Source organism: Ictalurus furcatus, chromosome 7 (assembly GCF_023375685.1).
Source record: "Ictalurus furcatus strain D&B chromosome 7, Billie_1.0, whole genome shotgun sequence".
NCBI classification, from domain to species: domain Eukaryota; kingdom Metazoa; phylum Chordata; class Actinopteri; order Siluriformes; family Ictaluridae; genus Ictalurus; species Ictalurus furcatus.
In genome coordinates this window covers 15469609-15495986 of record NC_071261.1, presented here as the reverse complement: position 1 = coordinate 15495986, position 26378 = coordinate 15469609, and the positions used below count along the sequence as shown (strand labels likewise).

The 26378-nt window shown below is 39.6% G+C and overlaps 1 protein-coding gene across 2 annotated transcripts in view; it reads right to left on the bottom strand.

The window, feature by feature from the left end:
• focad (focadhesin) overlaps positions 1 to 26378 on the bottom strand; it is a 69772-nt gene that overhangs the window by 17118 nt on the left and 26276 nt on the right. For both annotated transcript variants that reach the window (XM_053628869.1, XM_053628870.1), the window contains 15 exons: positions 25624 to 25711; positions 24765 to 24955; positions 24381 to 24641; positions 18265 to 18369; positions 17361 to 17462; positions 14705 to 14835; positions 9570 to 9696; positions 8296 to 8430; positions 8106 to 8156; positions 7935 to 8018; positions 7704 to 7836; positions 3860 to 4048; positions 3524 to 3645; positions 2950 to 3042; positions 1962 to 2050 (listed from right to left, as the gene is read on the bottom strand). In XM_053628869.1, coding sequence (XP_053484844.1) covers positions 1962 to 2050; positions 2950 to 3042; positions 3524 to 3645; positions 3860 to 4048; positions 7704 to 7836; positions 7935 to 8018; positions 8106 to 8156; positions 8296 to 8430; positions 9570 to 9696; positions 14705 to 14835; positions 17361 to 17462; positions 18265 to 18369; positions 24381 to 24641; positions 24765 to 24955; positions 25624 to 25711 — 1901 coding nt within the window. The remainder of the gene's footprint in view (positions 1 to 1961; positions 2051 to 2949; positions 3043 to 3523; positions 3646 to 3859; positions 4049 to 7703; positions 7837 to 7934; positions 8019 to 8105; positions 8157 to 8295; positions 8431 to 9569; positions 9697 to 14704; positions 14836 to 17360; positions 17463 to 18264; positions 18370 to 24380; positions 24642 to 24764; positions 24956 to 25623; positions 25712 to 26378) is intronic.

The following is a 26378-nucleotide window of genomic DNA, read 5'->3' as shown; positions in this document are numbered from 1 at the left end:
ATGCTGACCCCTGTCCACTGCTGGAAGTGTCTACAATGGGCACGTGAGCATCAGAACCATGGTAGAGTGGAATAAGGTGGCCTTGCCTGATGAATCATGGTGTCTTTTACATCATGTGTACAGCCGAATGTGTGTGCATCGCTTACCTGGGGAACATATGGTACCAGGATGTACTATGGGAAGAAGGCAACGCAGTGGAGTCAGTGTGATGCTCTGTACAATGTTCTGCTGGGAAACTTTGGATCCTGGCATTCATGTGGATGTTACTTTGACACGTACCACCTACCTAAGCATTGTTGCAAACCAAATACACCCCTTCATGGCAGCGGTATTCCCTAATGGCAGTGGCCTCTTTCAGCAGGATAATGCTTCCTGCCACGCTGCAAAAATTGTTCAGAAATGGTTTGAGGAACATGACAGAGTTCAAGGTGTTGACTTGGCCTCCAAATCTCCCATATCTCAATCTGATTGCACATCTGTGAGATGTACTGGACAGACAAGTCTGATCTATGGAGAAGTTCCACCTTGCAACTTACAGGACTTAAAGGATCTTCTGCTAACGTCTTGGTGCCAGATTCCACAGCACACCTTCAGAGGTCAGGGCTGTTCTGGAGGCACAAGGGGGACCTACACAATACTGGGCAGGTGGTTTTAATGTTGTGGCTGATTGGTGTATGATCTATAACCTATTGGGTGTACTATATATGCCGCAATAGAACGGCACTTGAAATTCATCCACAAAAAAGCACAACTGTCATAACTACTTACATTGTTGTTTTATGAGAATTTTAATTATGATTGTAATGCAAAAAAACCAAACAAACAAACAAAAAAAACGTGAAAAGAAAGTAGCGGGCGCCCGGGGGGCCTCAAAAATTTTTCCCACTCTCAGACAACCACACACACACACACACACACACACACACACAATCAGTTCCTAATGTAATGTGAAGATGTAAGATGTAATTATTAATAAAAAGGGGGATATATTCAGAAGTCTGTATTTTTAACGTGTTTTAAAGACATCTTGCAAAAGGGGGGCCTCAGTCAAATGTTAATGCCATTTGGGGGGCCTTGCCCTGGAAAAGTTTGGGAACCACTGTCTTAAGTGACATTTATTTGGGGCCTTTTCCCCACATCAACAACAAGGGTCATTTATAAAAAAGGATATATATATATATATATATATATATATATATATATAGATATATGTGTGTGTATATATATATATATATATATATATATATATATATATATATATATATATATATATATAAACCTTAAATGGATTTATGTTAATTGACTGGATTGAGTTAAATTGAGTTAAACACTGGATTTGATTTTTTTTCTTTCCCTTTTCAAATTTTCATAACATGTATGTATTCAAACAGTAGAGTGGAGTTTATTGTGACTTATTAGCTCAGGGTGCCAAAACAGAAACATGGGTTATTTCCGTATAATGTGCTAACAGACTGCATGGCTGTAAGAATGGTGGTGATATAAGCACGAAGAGAAGCGTTGTAGGAGAGGCTTCTTTAGGCCCCATACAGTATATTTGCTTTTTAAATGAGTGTGCTAATGAAACCTCTACTACAAATACACAATGTATTTTTTTTCTTTTTTGGAGAGTTTATCAACTCACAAACAGAGGGAACAGAAATCTTAATAATAGTGGCAATTACTGACTGTAAAAAAACAAACAAAAAAAAAAAACAAAACAAAAAACAAAGCTAGACAGGATTAATACATTATTGCTTCTAGAGTGGCAACGGCAGGTACAGCTCAATCATGGGAGGAATTCTTAACAATACAAGTTCCAGAAAGTCAGCCTGCCCCGAATGTTTGAGATAAAGATAAGAAGGCTTAATGTTAGGCATAATGGATGGAAATGAATGAAGTTGGCATGGAGAAAGTAAGTCATTCATGCTGTGTGTGCATGTGTTGCACAATCACAGACTCACCAGAGCCAGGCGCAGTGCTGTTTATACTGCAGCTCCTCAGGACTCTCTTTCCCTTGCTTTTGCAGCATCTCCAGCTCGGCCTTACGCCCCTAAGGGAGCGCCAATCTTAGTAATCACCACAACAAACACAGAATCCATTGCAAACAACAAACTCATTAATTACCCTGATGTAAGATGTTGACTATAAGCTTAACACATGGAACAAGTGCTTCTCAAGCATCGCAGAGTGAGCCATTAGAAGCCCCTTCTCCTTGTCTAGTGGGCAATCAGTGAGCAGATGGGTGAGCAATATTATGAGCTACAAAGCTTATAGCTCAAGTAGAGTCTATAAAGCAGCAGATGGGGTTTTAAAAAGTGCATAAGACAGCAGCACTTGTGTGTGTTTAAGAATCCTCAAGCAAGATTGCTAGTCTGAGATGCTTTGTAAATCCAGACCCTGGGGCTACTACTCTCATAATAATCAATACACTGGATTTAGAAATAGTCTTCGACAGGCTGCTATGGAAATGTGAATTTAACCATAACATGTGCAGTCCTAGTGTACTACAGTGACCTTTCATGAAGAACGAATGTCTGACAACAGAGGATCTGTAGGCATTTCACATACTCGAAAAAACCCTTTCATGTCTGCGCTGGTGCATTGAAAGCTTCCTGATGACACTGAGTGGTAATTAACTGCAATTGGAGGTATACGCTTTCAGCTATGTTTGATTCTTTGATGTTGCAGTTGGTATGGTTCTGTGAGTGTGCTTAGGAACGTGTTTGATGGAGTACTGACAGATCAACTCAAAGAGGTCCAAACACAACATGTGTGTTATCTTACACACACACACACACACACACACACACACACACACACATACATACATACATACATATATATATATATATATATATATATATATATATACATACACATATATATATATACACATATATATATACATATATATATATATACACACACATACACACACCACACACACACCTGTAGGACACCATGGTATGCCCGGCTCAAAAAGCCGCGCCATGCCTGAGGCAGGAGAAGGGAGCGGTGCCACTCTGAAGGCTGGATGTTCACCTGACAGAGAGACAGAAGGAGAGAATGATAAGTGACATGAAGAGATATGAGGTAAAATTACATTTTGAATGTATAATAGAGATATTTTCACATAGAAATACTGGTAAATAGGGTGGCACTATGGTTTAGTGGTTAGCATTTTTGCCTGCACCCCTGGGGTTGGGGGTTCGATTCCCACCTCCGGCTCCTTGTGCACAGAGTGCATGTTCTCCCTGGGCTTTGGGGGGTTTCCTCCAGGTACTCCGGTTTCCTCCTCCAGTCCAAAGACATGCGTTGTAAGCTTACTGGCCTTTCCAAATTGTCTGTAGTGTGTGAATGTGTGTGTGTGTGATTGTGTCCAGGGTGTACCCCACTTTGTGCCCTGAGTTCCCTGGTATAGGCTCAGATAAGCGTTATGGAAAATGGATGGGTTTGCTGTGTGTGTGTGTGTATAAGTTATATATTTATATATATAAATATAATAAAGGAACAGGTGTTCTACCTCATGGATGAGGGTGGTTAACATCTGCTGGAAGCTCCGCCCTCTGCTGACCATGAAGCGGCTAATTGGTCGTCCGTCTCTGTCAGTCTGGACAGGGAGGTCGTAACAGAGCAGCAAACCGGCTGAAACGAACAAGTCATTACAACTCAAAGGTCTGCTGAAGCCTGCTGTTCTTATTTAAAGAGCTCCTGAGCATTGTCTGTGCAAGGGGTAGACTCTCTGCTAGTGACAGAATCAAAAAGGAACACATCACTGACTGTTATTTAAATTTTTCTAAACATGTATTTGATCAGTGTGGGCTTTTCTTTAATGATGTCCGAGTCCCAGTGTCAGTACCTGCAAGACCAGGTTTCAGACCTGGCTGCCTGTTCTTCTCATACGTTTTCAGCATGAAGGCAGGGACTCCAGCGACAGTTTTGCCGTGGTCAGAGCGCAAGTTCCCACCTCTCAGGGCTAAATGGTACACTCCACGAGGCATTTGGCTCATCTCTTGTCTTATGAGAGCTGTTAGGAAGGTCTCAAGTGCTGTTGATGTAGGAGACAAGTAAAATTTTATCAGGTTAAATTACTATTTAAAAAAAATTATCATCAAAAGCAATATTAAATTCTCTTCATTCTTGTCTACTCTGTGCATTTTCACGTGACTCACACTCTCTCTCCCTATGGACATGATCAGATCTTTCCTGTCTCCTTGTTGCCAGATCTTAACCTGTTCCAGCTTGTCTGTGGTGTCAGACACTGAACCCTAAGCTCACCATAAAATGTTTAGGATTAAAGGGGGAAACAAAAAGCCTGTTATGGGGTGAATGAACACTTTGTTACACACTGACAAGGGTAAAGTCACTGACCTCATTGGCTTACAGCAAACACAGTCTCTTCACAGAGAGGGGACACCCTGAGGACCTTCTTCATTAGTTTTATACAACACTGCTATGCTATTGAACTGGTAAAACCAGAGCAGATTTTTTTTCCCCCCCTAAATACTCAGTAAACATTACAAATGGTGGCACAGATTAGTGCAGGGGTGTCCAATCTTAGCCGGAAAGGGCTGATGTGGGTGTAGGTTTTCATTCCAACCAAGCAGAAGCCACACCTGTGTCTATTGAAAGCCAAGATCAACTGATTAAACAGGTGGGATCAGGAATGGCTCCTGCTTCATTGGAAGGAAAACCTGCACCCACACTGGCCCTTTGCGGATAAGACTGGACACCTCTGAGTTAGTGGTTTAGTTGAAAACATATATATTTATTAAATCAGGAAAGCATCTTTTTTTCCTATGTATTTTCCAGCACTCAACCATTCCACAATTTCCCATGTGGCATAAAAGCAAACAGCACTTAAATTGTCCTACCATTCAGGATTTAGAGGCATCATCATTATAACGTCAGCAAAGGTGACATGTAGAAAGCACTTCAAAATGGGTCAGAAAAAAGCCTGATTGTTTAAGACTTGTTGTTTGATGTTTTCAATATCCTTAGTACACGAGTATAGGGTGAGGGTCAGGCACAGTGGGCTACGTCTTGGTAGGCACTTAAGGTATTCAAGTTAAATTAGTTTTTCATAGATTCTTGTTCAAATAATTTTTGACACTGCAAGAACATATCCTATTTTTTGAAAACTAAACATCATCAAAAACACTGAGACTCACATTAGTTTTAAGGTTTATTTCCCTATTTGGCAGATCCTCCTATCCAATGCATCTCACAACCGAGGCGTAATTCACTACAAGCTTATAGCTGAATAATTGAGGGTTAAGCATCTTGCTCAGTGACCCTCTGTCAGTCTTATGATTTGAACTTTAGTGACCTTATGATGTGTTCAGGTCACTAGAGCAGTTCCATAACCACCGTAACCATTTAAGCTAAAGGGATTTTCAGCTTGACCAGCTTACATGGTAAAGTAGTTCAGTCCTATACAGTTAAAGAAATAATAAATGTAGTCAGCGTAGTTGTGTGAATGCTAGACAGTTAACATTAACACACAGAAGCAGAAGCCAGAGTTTGTTTAAATCTTTTGGAGACAATTGCAACAATAGCAAGAAATGAAACATTTACTATTTTCTCTAATGAAACTACCAATTCCTTTTTGTAAACTTTAGCCTTTAGGTACAGCAAAAAAAAATAATAAAAATAAGTAAATCAATCACTGCTTCATTAAAAAGTACAGCGTTAATTCAGAATTAATAAAAATTTTCTGCTGACCCTTTAAAGTCACACTTCAGTTGAATTAACCATATTTATTACTAAGAAATGAAAGAAACTTCCCCATTAACATTAACAAATGTCGCTCAGTCAGTTTCTGGTGTATACCAAACTATGCAGGGAAGGAATAAGGTCTCACAATATGCAAGGTGCAATATGCTTCTAGGGTGAAAATAAATGTCACGTTTAAATAGCAAGAAAATGTACAGCTAAGGGGGGGGGAAAAAAACACTAGCATGAGATAGCTGACAGGCTGTGCAATATTCATATTATGGCTAAAGAGTTTAAGACTATCCTCAGACGCATGCGCCAACTTACTGATATATTCACAGAGTATTTCTTTTCATCCTGTGTAAACTGAGATGATGGACCATCCTTGTTTTGATAACAGTGGCCCTGCAAGCTCTCCTGCATCTTCTCATAAGCTATATTCCTCACTTTTTGAGAAATGCAAGATATCTGAGATTTTTCCCCAGGCTTTTATTGCGGGGGAATAACATTTGTTTGAATTCTTGGCAGATTATAGATGTTATCAATGCTAACAATATTATGTCAAAATAAACAACACAAAAAAGTTTTCATTTTTAAAAACCACACACATGTACATATACACACCAAACAACAGGACCAAAGTCTGACAAAAATCATCCAAGAGAACCGCATATCAGTTTATTACTGTTATATAACACAGTTTTATAACTTAGTTTGTATTAAACATACACTATATGGCCAAAAGTTTGTGTACACCTGGCCATCACACCCTTGTGTGCTTTTTGAACATCCTATCCCAAATGTAGTCCCCTTTTTGCTGTTACAATAACCTCCACTCATCTGTTAAGGATTTCCACTAGATTTTAGAGTGTGGCTGTGGAGATTTGCTCACTCACCCAAAAGGCATTAGTGAGGTCAGGCATGGATGTTAGGTGAGGAGGTCTGGAAAGCAGTCAGTGTTCCAGTTCATCCCAAAATTGTTCAGTGGGGTTGAGGTCAAGACTCTGAGCAGGCCACTAGAGATCTTCCACACCAACCTTGTTTAACCATGTCTTCATGGAGCATGTTTTGTACACAAGGGCATTGTCATGCTGGAACATGTTTGGTCCTCTTAGTTTCAGTGAAGGGAAACTGTAATGCTACAGCATACAAAGACATCCTAGACAAGTGTGTGCTTCCAACATTGTGGCAACAGTTCTGGGAAGAACAACATATGCGTGTGATGGTCAGGTGTCCGCACTTTTGGCCACATAGTGTGGATAATCTGTTCTATTTATTTCCAGACCGCACAGACCAATATGCATTGTGCACACATTTGTTTTTCTTTAAACGGCTTCAATACATTTTAAGCAGAGGGGCCAACATTGCTATTCAGAATACCCTAGAAGGGAGAGAGAGAGAGAGAGAACAATTCTACCACAAAAACCCCAGTGTATGTTGGTGTCGGTTGGCTCCATGCTAACAGCATAAATGATAACATGAAGTGGTTGCACTTGTATTTAACTGCAGTCTGTATCCAGGCTGAGAGCAAAACCTTTTCATATATACACCTCACCTTAATATAACGTTAGTACTGGCATGTTATTACTGGTACTTACTATAATGAAACACTTCTAATGAAACACTTCTAAAATACTATTTTCTTTAGTAAAAAAAATACCTACAGTGGTAAAACTACCTCTATGACAACTAATAAGAAGTATCCATGACTGCCACTGCCACCAAACTACTAACCCATCATGGAACACAGACACAAGACGTGCAAGACGTTTGGTGCGCTTGATAACTGTTGCAATAAGAAAGCAACTACAGAAAATGAAAAGATACAATGTCACAAAAATAAAAAGCAGATTTTAGCAAAAAAACATTGTTTGAAAATACTTCAATAATGCAACATTTTCCCCATTTAGTGATGAAAACATTTCACACTTCCTTAAATAAATACAGTATGATCAGAATTTCAGAGCTTGACTAAGATATGATCATACCTGGTAAAACTGGCCGTTGTGTGAAATCAACAAGCTTAATGTATGAAGAGCCTGGAACAGTGAGATCTTCTTCAGTCTCATTCTCCTTCTCCTCCTTATCCTGGTCACATGGCTGCTTCTCTTCTGGTCTGGCCTGCGAGTTTAATCAAATAAAACTGATGAATACATAGCGTTATAAAACCAATATTACAGTATGCCATAAAGCTGTAAATATGATGAGTATGTACTTACTGGCTCAGGAAGGTGCAAGATGGAGTGAGAAGATTCTGGGAATTCAGACAGGGCTCTGTAGCCACTGCTAGCTACCTCTGCATCCTGAAAAAAGGTAACCAGTACAATTTAAATATAATACTTTTGAAAATACTAGATAATAGTAGAAAATAGAAATACAGTGACTCAGACCTGACTCAGAGTGTAGCTCCACAGAACACTGACCGCTTCACTTTTAAAATTCTATATAACACAATTGAATAAAAAATAAGAGAGACAATTTTCACTGTACTGCAGTGCTTCATCATATAAAACAATAAACTATACATTAAACATATGGATCTAAGAAATTGCAGAAGTGGGGGAAAAAATGGAGCCTGACCTCATATTGCTCTGTTTTGACACGCAGTGAGGGCACCAGAGAGAGAAACTCAGCTATGGCCTTTAACACCAGTGGTCTCGTCTCACAGCCCAGCTTGGGATAAAGCGCCCTCCATGTGGAGCCTAAATCAACCACCTGGTTTAGGTCACCAGAAGTAGCACAGTGAATAATAAGGGTAAAATATATGCAGCAAAATACGGTGTACATCACACTTATACGTTTTCTATTACATATGAGATTAAAATACACTACACTGCCAAAATTTGTGGACATCTGATTATCACACCCATATGTGGTTTTTCCCTAAACTGTTACCTCAAAGTTAGAAGCACACAGTTGTTTAGATCAGGGGTATCCAATTTTATTTGGAAAGGGCCGGTGTGGGTGCAGGTTCAGTAGGACAGTAGAATTATTTTTATGAAGCAGATTAATTAGTGTAAATGACTAAGTGACAATCTTTTCAGGTATGTACAAACTGTAGACAAAATCAAGTAAAATAAAGTCCAGCGCAAGGCTATTACAGAACTCCCAGACTCAAATAATATCTTTTATGTCTGATGCAAGGACAGAACACCATATCTCCCATGCTGACCTTTTGTTGAGGGCACAAGCACAATGTGCGACATTAGAAACGTTGTTAGAAGAGTATAATGATCATGTACTTGTTTGTTAGTCTGTATTAATGTACCTACTGCATTTAAAGCAAGCTAGCTGTTACAGTATTTTATCTACCACTTTTTTTTTTTAGTCTAGCCAGTTTCTGGGCAACCAAAATCTGGGCTTCTACTCACCCCACTGGAAAGTTATTGAATTTATTATTTGTCCACTCCTGAATTTCTCATCAAAAGTTGGGATCAGTATTACTCAAAGGCATCAAAGGTCTTCCAAAATACAAGGCACATTTATTTACACAGCACAACTTCAGATGTGAGAGAATTCAGAGTGCTGTATAAAAATAAATTATTAAAAAGATAAGACTAGGAATAAAATAAAAGGAATAGAAGGTGAATGCTGAAGTACTAAAAGGCACAGTGGAATTGCTTGGATGTTGTTTTTTAAAAAGTGAACAGAAATGTGTCAGTCTGCAGTGTGTGTGGACATCTTCTGGGGCTTTGTGCCTGCTGAGTTCAGCATAGTAGCTGAAAGATCCATCACCATGCTTTATCCTAATTCTGGCTAGTATTTGCTGACCAGAGCCTCCTGATGGGAGTTGCCTAAGGTTAGCCATTAAACCAGAAGTAAGACTTGTGTAGGATAGAAGCTGGATTTCAAACCTCAGCTCTGCACAGCTCGTGGAGACCCTGCAGAGCCAGCGCTGCTGGAGTGGCCTGGTCCTTCTGGGAGCACTGAGTCAGTGTGTCTGTGATGGCTGCCAACATGTCTCCTCCATGTTGGTATGGCCTAGTGGAACAAAAAAGAACTACATGTAAGTGAAAAATGTACTGCAGCATCTATAGGTTCTAATTCCTTGCCATTGTAAACTTTTGCAGTCTAAACTTTACCCAAGTCATAGCAAAAGACAAACCTTTTCTGACTAAACTATACATACACGAGCAACAGTAGTTTTATTGTATAACTAAACACAATGATTAATAATTCACAGTCTACTCTTGAAAAAAGTCAGCGAAAGTTTGTATGTAAGAAATGATCGAACCTCCATTAGCAGCAAGAACTTCCACCAAAGTTTCCTATAGATGCTAATCATATCTACTTCATGGTGAGGAGAAATATTATAGTGCTTTTCTACTGGGAGGTGTGGCACGGCTCAGAAAACTACCCATAATCCTTCACTCTGCTACTATTTTTACTACTACCCATGCTGAACTTGGTTCCTTATTTGCTTTGGTACCATGCTAACTACCTCATCTGTGGATAATACAGTAAATATACACTTATCAGCCATAACATTAAAGCCACTGACATATGACGTGAAGAACATTGACTATCTAGTTACCATGGCACCTGTCAAGGGGTGGGATTTATTAGCCAGCAAGTGAACAGTCAGTTGTCAAAGTGTTGGAAGCAGGAAAAATGGGCAAGCTATGTTATTCTTATTCTAATTACCTTGGGAAAGTGTTATCATTTGTTATCTCATCTAATCTTATGTGTGCTGAGACAGGACATTCAGGTGAAACACTAAGTACTGCAGACACAGTCGAACAGCCATCCTGATTCGTTGTCTGGCTGGAATTGCTTCTCAACTGGTACAAAAAACTTAAGTTGAAGGCAAGTACTGACTGTCTGCCAAAATTTGTTACTCTTTCCAAAATGATTTCCTGCTGGATTTCAGATGTAATCTCACAATTTAAAATGAAATATTTCAGATTCTTTAGTTCTTGCTGACGTGCAGTAATGTATTCTTATCTCTATTTAGCTTTATCATGCTTCAAATTTGGGATGAGAGTTTGGTTTTGGCAACAGAAAGACGCCAGAGAAAATCCCTGCATTCCTGTACAAGTTTCCAAATGAGCACCTGTAATTACACAACACTAACCATTTTCTGTTGATACTTGAGACAACAGTTAAATCTTTTGGCAGAAATGCATGTGTTTGGAGTGGGGAAAATAAATAAATAAATAAATGCAACGCAAACCATCACCAAAACCTCGTTCCAAAGGGTTCACAAACTTTCAAAAGTGCTTGGTGTGTATTAAGCATTTGTGTCTTTTTCAGATTTAAGTACTCATTCACACTCACACAGAGTTCATGGCTGTGCTTTATAGCTCCTCGTACAAGTTGTACAGAGTATAGAGGTAAGACGTGACTGAATTAAATCCTGAAAGTTCACAAAATTGTTTTCTCCCCTCTCTTTTACAGCAAGAAAAACAACACCGATCTGAAGATCACTCCAGGACTAGAAAGACTTGTAGAAACTTAAAGGGCACCTATTAGGGTTTTTCAACTATTACTTAATCAAAGCGCACTGAGTTATTGCCTCCCAAAAGAAGGAACCGATTCTGAACAGCTGAAACGAGTCGTTAGTAATTCCACACTTACTTCCTGCACACACCTACGTAGGTTTGTAACAAAAAGCCCCGTCTCTGGTCTTCATCAGCTGCTCACTGACAGTGGTAGACCGGTATCACAACAGACTGGGACATCTGACCAATCAGAGCAGAGTATGCTCTCTGAAAGGAGGAGTATAGAATGAATCCTTTAGAACGGATCATTTAATGAGTCGTTTTTGACACTGAGGAAAAATGGTAATGCTGCGGTTTAAATTATGAGAACATTAAAGAGTTTTTTGACCTTGGATGCATGTAAATATATTGTATGAAACCTTTAAAACAAAATTAGTCACGTTTCAAAACCATAATAGGTGCACTTTAATACTTGTAGCAAAGACAAACACCAAGAAAAACTGGACACAATAAACAATCATGTAACTCCCTTTAGAGAATTAATCATATTAGTCACAAGCAATAACACGTATTACAACAGAATGATTTAATGTTGCACGTATTTGCATAAAAGGATTTATTTATTTACTTTATGTACCCTATTTACTTTCACATCTTAAGATTTTGTCGTTGAAACACCAACATTCCATTTGCATTTGTAAATTGAGCTACACTGCCAACATTACCCCAGGTTAGGATAAAAGCTCAGCCTAGTGATCATGTACAGCAGAAAGACAGCAATGCACTCCAGAATTTATTACAACAGGGTCATTCTTTTAATCTTCGACTAATATGCTGTATTTCTAGCAGACGAACAAAACAAAGTGGAAAGCGCAAAACTTCTCCGCCCTGAAGACTTTCTAATGCGGGAAAAATACTGTGCATAAGGTGTTACTATAGAAACAACAACTTATTAGAATGAACACTTTGATATAAACCAATCATTTATGCTACAGCAGGACCGACTCTCAGAGCTGCTGTTATACAAAAGAAATCCACACCTTCTGATTCAAGATTTCAATATCGCTGTTGTATAAAACAGACCACGGGAAACACAGGAGTGTATGCTCATTATCGTCGTCCAACACAGGTTCTGATCTAGTACAGTACATCGTGTTTGTGCCCTTGACAAAAAGTCAGCAAGTCGCTGGCCAACGTTTCAGCAACTCATAGCGGAGTCTGGCTAGTGTCTTTATTTTCTCTAGATTTTTAAACAGCAGGAGAGCTAAATAATAGCTTTCATTTTCTTGATCTCATCAATGTTTTCACATGCCTGCATTGTTCCTGATACTTGGGGGGAAAAAAATCATCCACTCATGCTAATTAATCCAATTAGTGAAAAAGTGTTCTGTAGTCAGCCGGATTGCTCTTCAACTAATGTGTAGCGTAGCAGGCGGTGGGATTTGAAATGAGTACTGCACGCCATAATTATATGTACGTAAGGCATGTCACACCGCTGGGAAGTGCATAAAGTTTAAACACAGCTGCATTCCAATATCCTGGACATGAAATCTGCTTGTACTGGACACACGGGCTAGTGATGTGTTCACCTCTCTGAGGAAGAGTTGTAGGTATAGTTAGTGGTTTGGGTAGAAGTTATCTAAAGTGGATTTGAAATTCAAAAACAAATGCAACTCCTCTTGTTAGTGTCCCTTTCAATACCACATTCTCAAAACACATGCATGTGGAGGATTAGTAGAAAGATAGTGGGAGAGTTTTAATTTCACAAGCAAAATGACTGATAGTCTTCTTGTCCTGATTGATTTTTAATGGTCATGGTTCACATTATTTAGAAAGTATAGGGATCCACTTATCATAGTGGAATATGATTATGATTATGATTTTATATATATATATATATATATATATATATATATATATATATATATATATATATATATATATAAAAATAAATACCACACATACACACGGTTTGGTTAAAAACATGCTGCTGCAAGCTATTCGCAAAACATCTCGTAACATGGATTGTGCTCCATTGATCTCCACCACTAGACTTAATTGCACCTCTGTGAGTGCCAAGTAATACACATTCAGATAGAATTCAAGGCTGTGTCACAATCCACACACTACACAGTAAGCAGTATGCCTAAATAGCAATGACATCAACAGTGCAAAGGGGGAAAAAAAGGTATAAGCTATACTCCTGAATTTTATTATTATTATTATTTTCACGCTCCCTTATTTTTTTTACTATAGAGGGTGTCCCAAAAGTCTCTATACATAGGGGAGTACATTTGCCAGCACCATGCCGGTTGTGCCTTCATCAGTGGATGTTTGTGGACGTCCACTTCTAGGTTGGTCTGCAACATTTCCAGTCTTTTTGAGTTTGTTAATAAGTTTGGTAACAGTGTCGTGTGTGATGTCCTTGCCATGTTTCCTTTTAAAGTCCATCGCAACCTTGTGACAGCTTCCCGATCCAGTCATGAGAATGATTTTAATACGTTCTTATTTTGTCAAGTCGTTCTTAAAGACTATGAAAAAACATATATAATATAAACTAAGTCTGAAAACTTTTGGAAGACATTTAGCTAAAAAGTGTTAATTTCCCCCATGTATGGAGCCTTTTGGGACACCCTGTAGTATCACACTGGACTCACTCAATTTCCTGATTGGCTGCTACTAGCACTCGTCCGTCACTGTCCAGTCAGACTTCTTTCGTACCTAAAGTTGCAATGGTGCTGTTTGATGTATTTCAGTTGGCATACAACATATGTGTTCAAAACTCCAAACAAATCCAACCTGACGACTTGAACTGTGCTTCCATTACAGGCTTGCCAAATGGCTCAATACCCCCCCGACTAATTTCATAATTAACAAATAAATTTCCAAATACTACAGCTGTTAAAAAAAAGGAATTGACATCTACTTAAACAGTCATTCCATAGATACTGAATAATGTAAATGTGCCACAAAATACTTAAGTAAATACTTATGGATTCAAGTAGATTTGCTTAAGTGGTGTTGGGACTGGCAGTGAGCCAAAATACATCAAACAAATACATTTACCATTGTCCTACACTTCTCTCTCCAAGCTGCTTCGTATTTAGGCTTTAATCCCTCAGGTATCCCCAGGTGTTCACAGTCAGATGGTGCACAACGATTAGGAGGTGAATAGTGCTGATTCATGCAGGCAGGAGAAATACAATAACACCTGGGAGCTCAGAAATCTGCACCCTTTATTTGATTGGTGAGGAATCTGACTACTCCCAGGAAACTCTCCCATCAGGAAAGCGCTCAACTGACAGCACTAATTCCCATCTTGTGTTCAGTAGAACCCTATAATGTCTTTCAGCCCATTATGTGGTTATGTGATCCGACAGCACGTACCGCAATGTGTACACGAAATATGGTCTTCCCTGCTCTCCATAGGAGTACTTAACCAACTGTGACGGCTCTCTGAGTCATCTGGAAATGGAGACTAGAGCTTTGAGGAAATGGAGATGAAATGTGAGCATGGTGTGTGTTAGGGTGTTAAGTGTATGAAGGACCTCTCCCTGCAGATGTCTCGCACACAGGCAGCTCTGGCTAGAATCTGCTCCCACTGAACCTCTTTCCCCACCACAACTGAGGATTTCTCCAGCAGCGCCATGAGCTTCTGCAAGTCTGGATACACACGATCCTACACACACACACACACACACACACACACACACACACACACACACGAACATTACAGACTATCAAGACATCATGATCTTTTTAATAACTTGTTAGCTGTTAACTTATTAAGGGACTGTTCAGCTGTGTTAATCATTAAGCCATCTTTCCAAGTATTTAAAGGTGCAAAATCATATAACCTTAAGGATAGCACTTCAGCGATTTGCATTTGCACCCCAAAAAACGTTTAGTACTGCGATATTCAACAGGCAAAGAATTACTGTCAATACTTTGAAATATAATCAGGGTAATTTCATTTCCATCTATACTTGTGGGAAATTTGATATATTACACACCAAGTACTGAGAGCGGTTCACATATTAAATCTTTGACTACAGCAACAGCAGCAATAATCATCATAATAATAATCTGCAGAGTGATTATGCACCACTCATGAAAGTCTTACATGGGTGTGATCTTTTGTATTTGTGCACAACCTATTGTTTTCTAATTATCTCACTGTTTGTCTCATTATCTCAATTTTAGCCTTTGCAGATGTCATACAGCCTATCATGTTCAGCCTGACAGAACCACAAAAAAAACTTCCTTTTGCAAAACAAAAGTTTGCATTTGGGTCATACTATCGCATGTACTCCCGAACCCCACCTCCTGCTGCGCTACACACATCGGCTGAGGCGTACTCATCCGGTGAATAGAAGAACTATTTTGACTAGGCAGTTTCATTTGCAAGCAAACTTTTCAGGTATGTGGAATCCCTGACGAAACCAAGCAGATTAATATTCATCACAAAGCGGTCAATGTAACTTTCCTGCTTACTCCATACAGTCACCTCACAGTTGCTCATATCAGACACCAGCCAGACTCAGATATATATATATATTTTTATACGAGATGCAAGGACACAGCAACACATCTTATAGCTAAAAAGATGGCCAACAAGTTGTTGACTTCTTTTGTCGAAGTGGCAAACACAACGCGCCATTCGAAACATTGACTACATTTACATGCAAATCAAATTCCGTTTAAGGTCTATATTCGGGTTGAAGCCATATTACAAATACAATGTTTATATGTGTACAGGCATTGGAGAATATTCCTGTATACATGGTAGTTTTGAATATGCCGACCTACAAGTGCACTTTTTCTTTCTCGCCGTTATTTCCCGGGAGATTCAAGATGCTGCCGTTGATACCCAAAATTCCTTGTGGACTGAGAATGTGCATATATCTCCTTTCAGTGGATTTTCTGAATGAGGTTTTTACATGCAACACATTTCCAATTAAAACAGGCATATTCCAGGGATGGGAATCGGAATTTGGGGAATCAGAATATTGTCTTAATCTGAAACGGGCAATCGGATTGCGGCATTTACGTAACTCAATGCTAATTAGAATACTGACAAATTCCGATTAATATCGGCATATTGATGTGCATGTAAACATAGTCATTGTTATGTAAATTATTACATAGATGTGCTCTTTAACATAATTTTTTTTTAATTATGCTCTGTAATCATTTTGATCTCAAAAGGTTTCACATAAATTCTCAATTGAAGTCTTGAAAAAATAAAAGAATTCCTTTTGGTCAAATTATTGTACGCCAAGCTTTACCTGTTATACATATTACATCACCAGCTATGTTTAATAGATTGCAGGCCATCTAACAGTCTCAGTTTGTGGGAATACAATCAAAATATGTGATTTTTGTCTATGTTGTGCACTTGCGATTTTATTCCAGGCTGAATTGTTTGTAGTAACACTGTTGCAGTGTTGTGTTAAACCTGAGACTCGCACTGTGCTTGCTCTCGTCACTGAGAACTTGACTATCACTTTATCTTATTTTCGAAACTGTCACAGAAGAGCCTGGCTGTTTGAGTTGATATCAAATGTTGATTAAGGCTACTTCCACATGAATCTTTGTCCTCTACGTTTTGGCCTTCCGTCCACTCTGAGACGGCGTTTATGTCCACAGAAAACTGAGCGTTTCAAAAAAGCTCTCCCACGTGGATAGATTGGAAAACGCTGTTTACGTGTTGTAGAGTGGACCGAGAAAAACTAAAGATATTTTTAAATTATGCCGTATTTTTAGTCACATGATGCAGTCATGTGATTCATTCAACTTCAAACAAACAAGATGGTGGACAATGTTGTACTGCAGTTGTTGTGCCTCCTATCCAGTTTGATACCTTTGTACGACCTTTTTTTTTTTTAAATAAACGCCTGACGGAAATGACGCAGGCCAAAGCTCCTTGCATTCGTACGGATGCGCAGTATAGGGATGTAATCCATTTTTGGAAGAGGTTTGAAAATGCTGGTGAAGATGCAGTTTTCCGATCTATCCGATTAATGTGGACATAGCCTAAAGCTGTTTGGAAAACCATAAATCACTGAAATTATTTTTTGTAATACTGAATGATATTAATTCATTCTTAAATGTGAAATAAACCATAATCATCACTTGTGAAAATATCACAGTGAGAAAATTTTATGTGAGCAAATATATAACTGACAAAAATAAATGCTGTACCTGTTTTTGCCACAGTGCAGTAAGCAGCCGCAGAGCCACGGCCCTCAACTTGGAGCAGCTGGCGATCATCTGGAGAACATGCAGGACCTGTGGTATACAGAACTGAGAGAACAAAGACAAGCTTCACCATAATGAGGAAACTCGGAAGGCCTATCTAGAGCTATCCAGAATGCCATAATTCCCCTTAAAGCACTTCAATAACAAGGCTTAGTTGCATGGGGGCAGTTAAGCCGCCCTATCAGAGAGCCGAAACACAGAGTCAGTGCTTTACTACTAATTTAACATCCGCATTTCATAAGAGGAGGACAGACATTGCGCTATTTTATTAAACCTGGGCTTAAAAAACTGTGCAGCATTGTTTACATAGACCTGAGGCCAGATAAATATATGAAGGAAACATATATATTAGGAAGCTGGTCCAGTGCTATTTTATGTAGAATTTATATTGACGACATTATTGAAATCATAAGCCAATGTCATTCTCTCAGCGTGTGCATACGTGGGTACAGGGCAGTGATGAATAATGTGCATGGCTGGAGAGAGCAATGAATTTCAATAGCAAGGGGAAGCAGTGGACTGTTTCACACGTGTGCCTACAGCACCAGGTGAGCTGTTGCCATAACAACAAGAGAAGCATAATTACGGCCCAAATGCAGCCCATTCCAGACTTTTCTATTTTTGCAGCAAAAACTGAACGACAGCATGCAGGACAGATGAACACCTCAGGAAGCTTAAAAAGAAGGACTAAATAAAATTTAAAAATAAGATAACAGTATTTATGTGTACAGTATAAACTCTGTGTGAAGTGTTAATTGTGCTTGTGCTTTTCTGTTCTTTACACAGTTTGTTTGAAATTACAGTTCACGTTGCTAAAGAGCCTGTGGTAGTGAAGTGAAATACGCACCGTGTGTGTTCCCAGCTTTGGTAAGGTGAAGAGTACAGCATGAGACAGAGTCAGGTCAGAGACTCGACCCAGCTTAAACATCAACACTGGCACCAGACACGGGACCTGAGACAGAGAGAGAGAGAGAGGGAGAGAAAAAGAGCGCACGAGAGAGAGAGAGAGAGAGAGAGAGAGAGAGAGAGAGGCAGAGAATGTGAGAGAGAATGAGAGCGAAAAAGAGAGTGAGAGAAAGAGTGAGAGTGCGAGAGGGAGAGTGAGAGGAAGAGAAGGAAAGATGATCAAATTTTACAAATTTAAACGTGTGAAAGTAAAATGCAAACAAAAGAAGACAAAAATAAAACAAAAGAAAAAGAACGAAAAATAGAATAAGAGAGGAAATGAGAGGTGAAAGAGTGAGAAAGAAAGAAAGAAAGAGCAAAACAGTGAAAGAGGGCAAATGAGCAAAACAAAGAAAGAGCAAAAGAAAGAGAATAAAAGAAAAAGGATAGAGCAAAAGAAAGCATGAAAGAGATTGAAACAGAAAGAAAGAACAAATGAGAAAGAAAGAGCAAAAGAAAAAAGAGCAAAACAAAGTAAAAGAGGGCAAACAAGCAAAAAGAAAGGAGAAGAAAGAGAGTAAAAGGAAAAAAAAGACTGAAAGACAGACTGAAAGAAAGAAAGAACTGAACAGAATGGAATTAGAAGAGAAAAGATGAAACGCTTCAGAAAAACAAAAAGAAAAGGTGAGTGTGAGAGAAAGACAGGAAGACAGCAAGAGGAAATGATGTGCACTCTCAGCAGAATCAGCGTTGGAGACGAGTGAGTGACACGAGGGATAAATGTGATAAAAATATGCACACAGAAGTGGAGCAGTTGGGGAGCAACAAATCCCTCCAGGCTAAACGGAAGGAAAGATGGACAGAGCTCAACTGGTGGTGAGACATGTTTGCTCAGAGATCACTCTAGAGGAGGAAGAAGAGGAGGAGGAGGAGGTAGAGCACTTCTCTCCCCCTCATCATTACTGCTGCTACACTGAGTGAGACTGTCACAACCCATCCATTTCACACAGTGTGTGGAGACAAAACACAGAGAGGGACGAGCCACAGTCACTCAGCTTTGAAGTGCTGTCCAGAAGCTCCAAAATCCCTCCGCATTTCTCTCACTCTGCTTCTCCCAAAACGTCTTAAACATTCTTTAAGATGCTTTTATCATGCTACATGTTGGCATGTGGCCAGTGTTTATCCGGCTTTCAAGTCATGAGAAAATTGTGAAGTTTTGAGCCTGAGGGTAGAACTGGAAGTTTTCAGGGAGTGTCAAAATATTATGAGGTACATGCCAAATGCAAGATAAAAGAATACTGATCTCTATCTTTGCAGGTAAAGTAAAAGACAAAAAAAAAAAAAAAAAAAAAAAAAAAAGAATATCCCTATTGTTCAGTATTTGGGGAATTCGTGCCAATACGGAATACAAACAAATACCAAATAACCTTATAATTATTATGCAGACTGAATGCTAAGAATTCTAGATCTAATCTCTTGTCCTACACAGCCTACATGCCATTTGAAGAAGAAAAATAAATCTTTAAAAAAAAAAAAAAAAAAAAAAAAAAAAACTATGAAAGAACAGTCAGGTCTTAGTATGAACATTTGGCTTGTTGACCTCAATTTCAATTCAACTCCACTTTGAAAGCCGGCCAGCGATCATCACACGGCCGCTCTGACCTCACAGAGCCAAACTCCCTCCTCTCAGAGCGTTCCCAACGGCTAGATGTCCAACCCCAGAATTATGGATTAACCCGAAGATGCTCCTAATACACACTCCGCACCGCAGGAGCCGAGATGAGCTGAGAATAGCATGACCTCTGACCCAATCAGCTAGCTAATTAACAGTCCTAAGGAGGACAGCTAAGCTAATGGGAGGAGTAGTGGGAAGAGCAAGGGCATGCCGTGAGGAGAGGACCATGAACAATTGTAATAGCGTGATAAAATGCTAAGAATTATGGAATAAAATTCCACTTATATTATCTATCCATCCATCCATTTGCTGTATCGCTAATCCTATACAAGGTCATAGGGAGCTTGGAGCCTATCCCAGGGGACTTGGGGCAAGGGACACCCCTGGACAGGGTGCCAACCACACACACACACACACACACACACACACACACACACACACACACACCCCTCATTCACACACTATGGACAATTAAGAGATGCTAATCAGGCTTCAACGCATGTCTTTGGACTGGGGGAGGAAACCGGAGTACCTGGAGGAAACCCCCAAAGCACGGGGAGAACATGCGAACTATGAATGAACTATGAATGAATGTTCACAGACAATTCTTTTCAAAAGGGATCCAAGCAACAGTACGAAAACAAGGCAAATATCCAGTGTGACCACTGCATAATATTAAGCAGCATATCCATTTCTTTATTACTGACCAAACAGACCATAGCACCTATTCTGTTGTATCCTGCAAGACAATATAACTGCTGCTCTGTTTTCACGTCTAGTGTAATTTCCCGTTTTTCTGCTGGGAGATATTCATTCTCATCCATTAGAAAAAAACACTGTTTTATCTAAAGAAAAAAAAGGTAGTTTTCCAGGTGTCTCCTGTACCTCTGTAGCACGGGGTCAAAATGTGTAAAGGCTACGGCTAAACCATAGATGATGGCACCTCTGTGCCGTGCCAACATCTAATCTGCATGGAGTTTACCTCACGCTAATGACTGTTCACTGTAGCCTACACTCAGTTTAACTGCCCATATTCTTTCATGCTACAAATTCATCACTGGTTTAATATGACACGAATAAATGATGTCTCTCACATCAAAGTTAAACATCTCCATGAAGCTTTCCTAAATGGATTCCCATTACTCCATTCTGACTGCCTAAATGTTACTGAGCTAAAATGAAGTGTATGATAAACAGTGCCAAGTCTGCTCGGGCTTGTTCAAACGCAAGCTTCATTCTCACACAAACTGCTTGCATTGCTGAATTCACCATCGGGGAATCTGCAGATGTCATTGCAATGCCATCTTTCCTTCTCCCATAACAGCAAACTGCTCCAATTCCTCAGTCGCCACTGTGTTGCCTAGCAACTCTGGCATCTGAATGGATAATGGGCAGGAACGAGAGAGTAGGGGGCGGGGGGAGAAGGACTTCTGTTTCTGGGTATGATTTCAATTCATATGCCTACCTTATTTCGAATGAACCAGTAAGATTTTTGGGAAAACCGCACATGCATTGGGGATTTCAAATTGCATTCAAATTTCAAGTACATGTCCCCATCCTGATTTCTTCTGTTTTTGTGTATCTCTCATACTAAATTGTTTCAGAAATTAAAACAAAATCTACGATAAAACAAAGGCAACCTAAGCAAACACAAAATACAGTTTTTAAATGATAATGTTATTTATTGAAGCAAAAAAAGTTATCTAATACTAACTGGGCCTGTATGAAAATGTATTTGCCCCCATAGTTACTAATTCCCCAAATCTATGAAACTGCATTTATAATGGAGTTCAGTTGGACTAGACACAACCAGGCCTGATTACTGCAAACCCTGTTCAATCAAATCAACACACAAATAGAACTTTTTCAACAGTATGAAGTTGGTTAAAAGGTCTTACACAGTAACACACTATGCCAAAGTTGAAAGAAATTCCAGAAATGATGAGGAAGAAGGTGATTGAAATACATCAGTCTGGGAAGAGTCACAAAACAATTTATCTCCAAATGGAAAAACTCGGCACACTAGTGTACTTTCCCAGAAGGTCCTCCAAGAGCACAGCAACCACTCGTCCAGGAGTCACAAAAGAGCCAAGGACAACATCAAAGGACCTACAGGCCACTCTTATGTCAATAAAGGTCACTGTTCATGACTCCACTATCAGAAAGACACTGGGCAAAAATGGCATCCATGGAAGAGTGGCGAGGAGAAAACCACTGCTAACCCAGAAGAACATTAAGGCTCATCTGAATTTTGCCAAAACACACCTTGATGATCCTCAAACCTTTTGGAAGAATGTTCTGTGGATTGATGAGTCTAAAGTGGAACTGTCTGGAAGACAGGGGTCCCGTTACATCTTGCGTAAACCAAACACAGAAATCCACAAAAAGATCATCATACCTACGGTGAGGCATGGTGGTGGAAGTGTGATGGTGTGGGGATGCTTTGCTGCTTCAGGGCCTGGGCAACTTACAATAATTGAGGGAAACATGAATTCTGCTCTCTATCAGAAAATCCTAAAGGAGAATGTCCGGTCTTCAGTCCGTAAGTTGAAACTCAACACAACTGCATTATGTAGCAAGACAATGATCCAAAACATAGGAGTACTGTAACTCTTAGTCCAAGAAGTAAGTGAAATACTGATCTCCAGTTATCGGAAGCGTTTGGTTGCAGTTATTGCTGCTAAAAGTGGTACAACCAGATTTTAAGTTTAAGGGGGCAATCAGTTTTTTTTACATAGGTGATAGGTGCTGGATAACTTTTTTTTTGCTTCAATTAAAAAATAAATAAATAAATAAATACCTGTATACTATGTACTCAGGTTGACTTTATTTTAAGTTGTATTTTGTTTGAAGAGCTAAAACTAATTAGTATGAGATATACACAAAAACAGAAGAAATCGGCAAATACTTTTTCACAGCACTGTACTTTAAATAATTAGTATTCAAATGCATTCAAATATTAATGAGCCTATAATTTTCTACAGCCTCAGACAGAATAAAGATTAGCAATACGGCTACAATGTGTGTCCATATAAAATAAACCATGATGTTTTCACCTAAGCCAGTAATGATTTAAAGAGCCAATGACATTAATACTGTAGTACTATTTTGTTGATTTTGCATTTCTTAGGCCACCTGAATTAAAACTTGGGCTACCTAAATAAAAATCTACCCCCTGCAGCACAGTTAGGCCAAATCCCAAATGGCTTTTTATTTGTATAGTGCATGCCACATGCCAAATAAAATGCCATAGCAGATTTATCCACTGAAAAAGTCTGAATCCATTAGACGCCTTACATGCAATACTTACATACTGACAAGCAATATTTCTTTTATCTTTTTTTTTTTTTACTAAATTATAAAAGCCTCAAAGTGCATTTATTCCAACCATTTTGGCACATCAAGCAAAAAGACTTTTAGCCAAATAGTTTAGGAAAAATATATTTCAATAGATGAAATATGTAAATATTTTGAAAATTTGAATAATATTCAAATTTGTTCTGACAATGAATAATATGGTGATGTAGAATAATACACGCAATGGTAATTTACATCATTATATTATTCCTTTTTAAACCCTGAAATCAGAATTTAGGTTCAGCCTTGTGGGTTTACATATGTATGACTTAATCCAGCACATTTTCATCTTTAAGCATAAAATACATTCCACTGACACACTAAGTACAGGCTTAGTTTGGAAAACCAATTCAAATATTATTTAATTGTACACAATAATATTTCAGCTATTTATTGCCACCATAAAGTATTTATTCCTGGAATTTTCATTGACAGAACATTGAACAAATAGGCTAATAACTATAGGAACAACAATAATTTGTGGCGGCGGGGATGTGGTCAAGCGTCAGCTGTGGAAGCTGAGGAGGCATTTTGAAGCAGCAGGTAACATATGATGATCCTCACCTGTGTCTTATTAGCCCAATTTACTTATGTGTGTCTTTTTGTGCCTTCAGGAACGCCCAGTAACCAGCGAGCAAGAGAGTCAGAATGCCAGACTGCTTGGCATGGGACACACACACACACGCACGCGAAGAAGCGTGAATGTGACCCTGACTGAGTGAAAGCCGCAAATTTTTTGTTCATTTTTGCTGCGTTTTGAAACTCCACTGAAAAGCGTGGTCTGTATAAACGTGAGCCTGGAGCTCAGTTAACATTCTGCCTGCTTCTCAAGTCATCCTCGACACAATCACACCCAGGGGTCCTGTGATTTTCACCACCGTAACAAAATAAAAATGAAATCAGTGACTCCCAGGCTATATTCACATATCCCCCACTTAATTACTCCACAAATTTAAACATACAAGCTTTATATGAGCATCTATCACACTCTCCATTCATGTTCCAACATCCTTGAGATGGCGATAATGACAGTATCTGGGCTCTACCTGAGTGGGATCGGCCTCGGCGATGCATGCTGCAGTGTCCAATGCCAGTCTGCAGAGATCCCCCTCACTGCTGAGGATCAGGTGAGTGAGCAGGAGAGGAAGAGAATCGGGGACACGTCCACACAGAGGAAGAGTGGATTGAACGGAGTAGAGCCAGTCCGTGGCGGCCGTGGGGTCTGCAGAGACTTGACATAACACACTGGTGGCCACTTGCAGCTCACTGTACCATGTGCTGAGAGGAAGAATGAGCTGCGTACTGTTCTGTAGAGCGAAGAGGGGGGAAAAAAAACCAAATATCAAGCCTCCAGGACTATGCATCATTTCATATTATTTGTCATGAACAACTTTGAATAAGAAGTTTGTTGCCATCAGGGCTGGCTCTACCTGAACCGGACTGCTCGTATCTCTCTCAATCGTCTGTAGCAGTGAAGTGGCCAGGCCTTGATTCTTTGCCTGCGTTTGAGAGTCAGTTAATGCCTCCATGAGAGTGGAGCAGGAAAGCACCTGCAGCAGTGGCATCACCAGCAATGAGGCACCCCAGATAGGTCTCTCTTCAGGTGGAACAAGCTTTACAGCTGAGAGAAGAGAAAGAGACTTTCTATTATGTAGGTGCTAAGAAGACCATTGTGTTAGCACTCATATATCTACGTTGCTATATATTTAGTAAAGAGACAGTGCAAGCAAAAATCTAATTTACACAGTTCCCGCTTTACCCCAACACGCTTACTCTCCAAATTGCGTTTCTTTAGTTTTGGAGCTACATGACTAAGGTCAGGCAGCATGGAGTCCCCAGTTTGATCCTGAGCTCAGGTTACTATCTTTGTGAAGTTCTCCCCGTGTCCTTGTGGGTTTCCTCCGGGTTCTCCGGTTTCCTTCCACCTCCCAGAAAACATGCCGCGAGGTGAATTCATGACTCTAAATTGCCCCTAAGTGTGACTGAGTGTCTCTCTCTCAGGGGCTTAGATCAGTGGACTGAACAGCTCCAATACATGAACACATAGCATTTGTTCATTGCGATCAAGATCACTCTTTTGCACTTACATTTTCAATTGAAACGTTTTTAAAACGAAACCCAAAATTAAAAATAAAGAAAAATACATGCAAGACCAGATCATGTGTGATTAAGTTAAATGGTGAACATCAGACCCCCAAAACAGCAAACCGTCTGCTAAAAATAGCAGATATCAACCTCCTGTGTGGAATTAAAGCTATCAGTATCAGTAAGTGGGGAGAAAATCTTCACCGAGCTCCAGGAGAGCAGTCTGCTGCGAGGCGGAGGCTCTGAGGAGGAGCAGCGAGATCCCCATGATCACTTGCTCAGATGGGAGACCCTGCTGAGAGAAAGAGACGAGTGAGAGAAGAGTGGGACGCAGATGCCATCTTACAGGGGGTGCTGAGCGCAGGATGAAAATCGCTCCAGGCTGGTGTGAAAACTACCACCAATCTTTAGAGACTTGAGGGGAGGCTTTGAGAAGATTAGCATCACACAGCTAACCCTGTTTGAAGCCTGCATGCCTTTTTCCATCACGTTCACGCTAACAAAAACAAATCCTGGCAAAACAAAAGCCAACGAACACACAGACTTTGCGAATGAACAGTTTATGAGTTGTATGGGAACAGTTAAACGGTATCGAAACAAATAATTCCCTCTTTAATAATAAAAGCAGAGTAAAAGACTCTTACAATGACTAAAGTTAACACATGCTGAACTCAAAGCCTGGCCCACAAACCTGTTTATGCTTGTGTCAAAATGTCCCCTCATACAATTTTACAAAGGTAAACAACACTCCTCATTTATCACGCTGCAGATGAACTAGCTAATTTGTAAATCAGTCACAGGAGCATTTACACAACTAAGCTGGTGCCCATGTAAATCCAGTTTGGAAAAAAAACATTTGTATCCTACAAATGCTCACAAGTCTGTGCAAATTTACAGCTCAGGAACCCTATTAATAAAGATTTACACGGTACATTTGACCTGCGTTACTACAAGTTTAC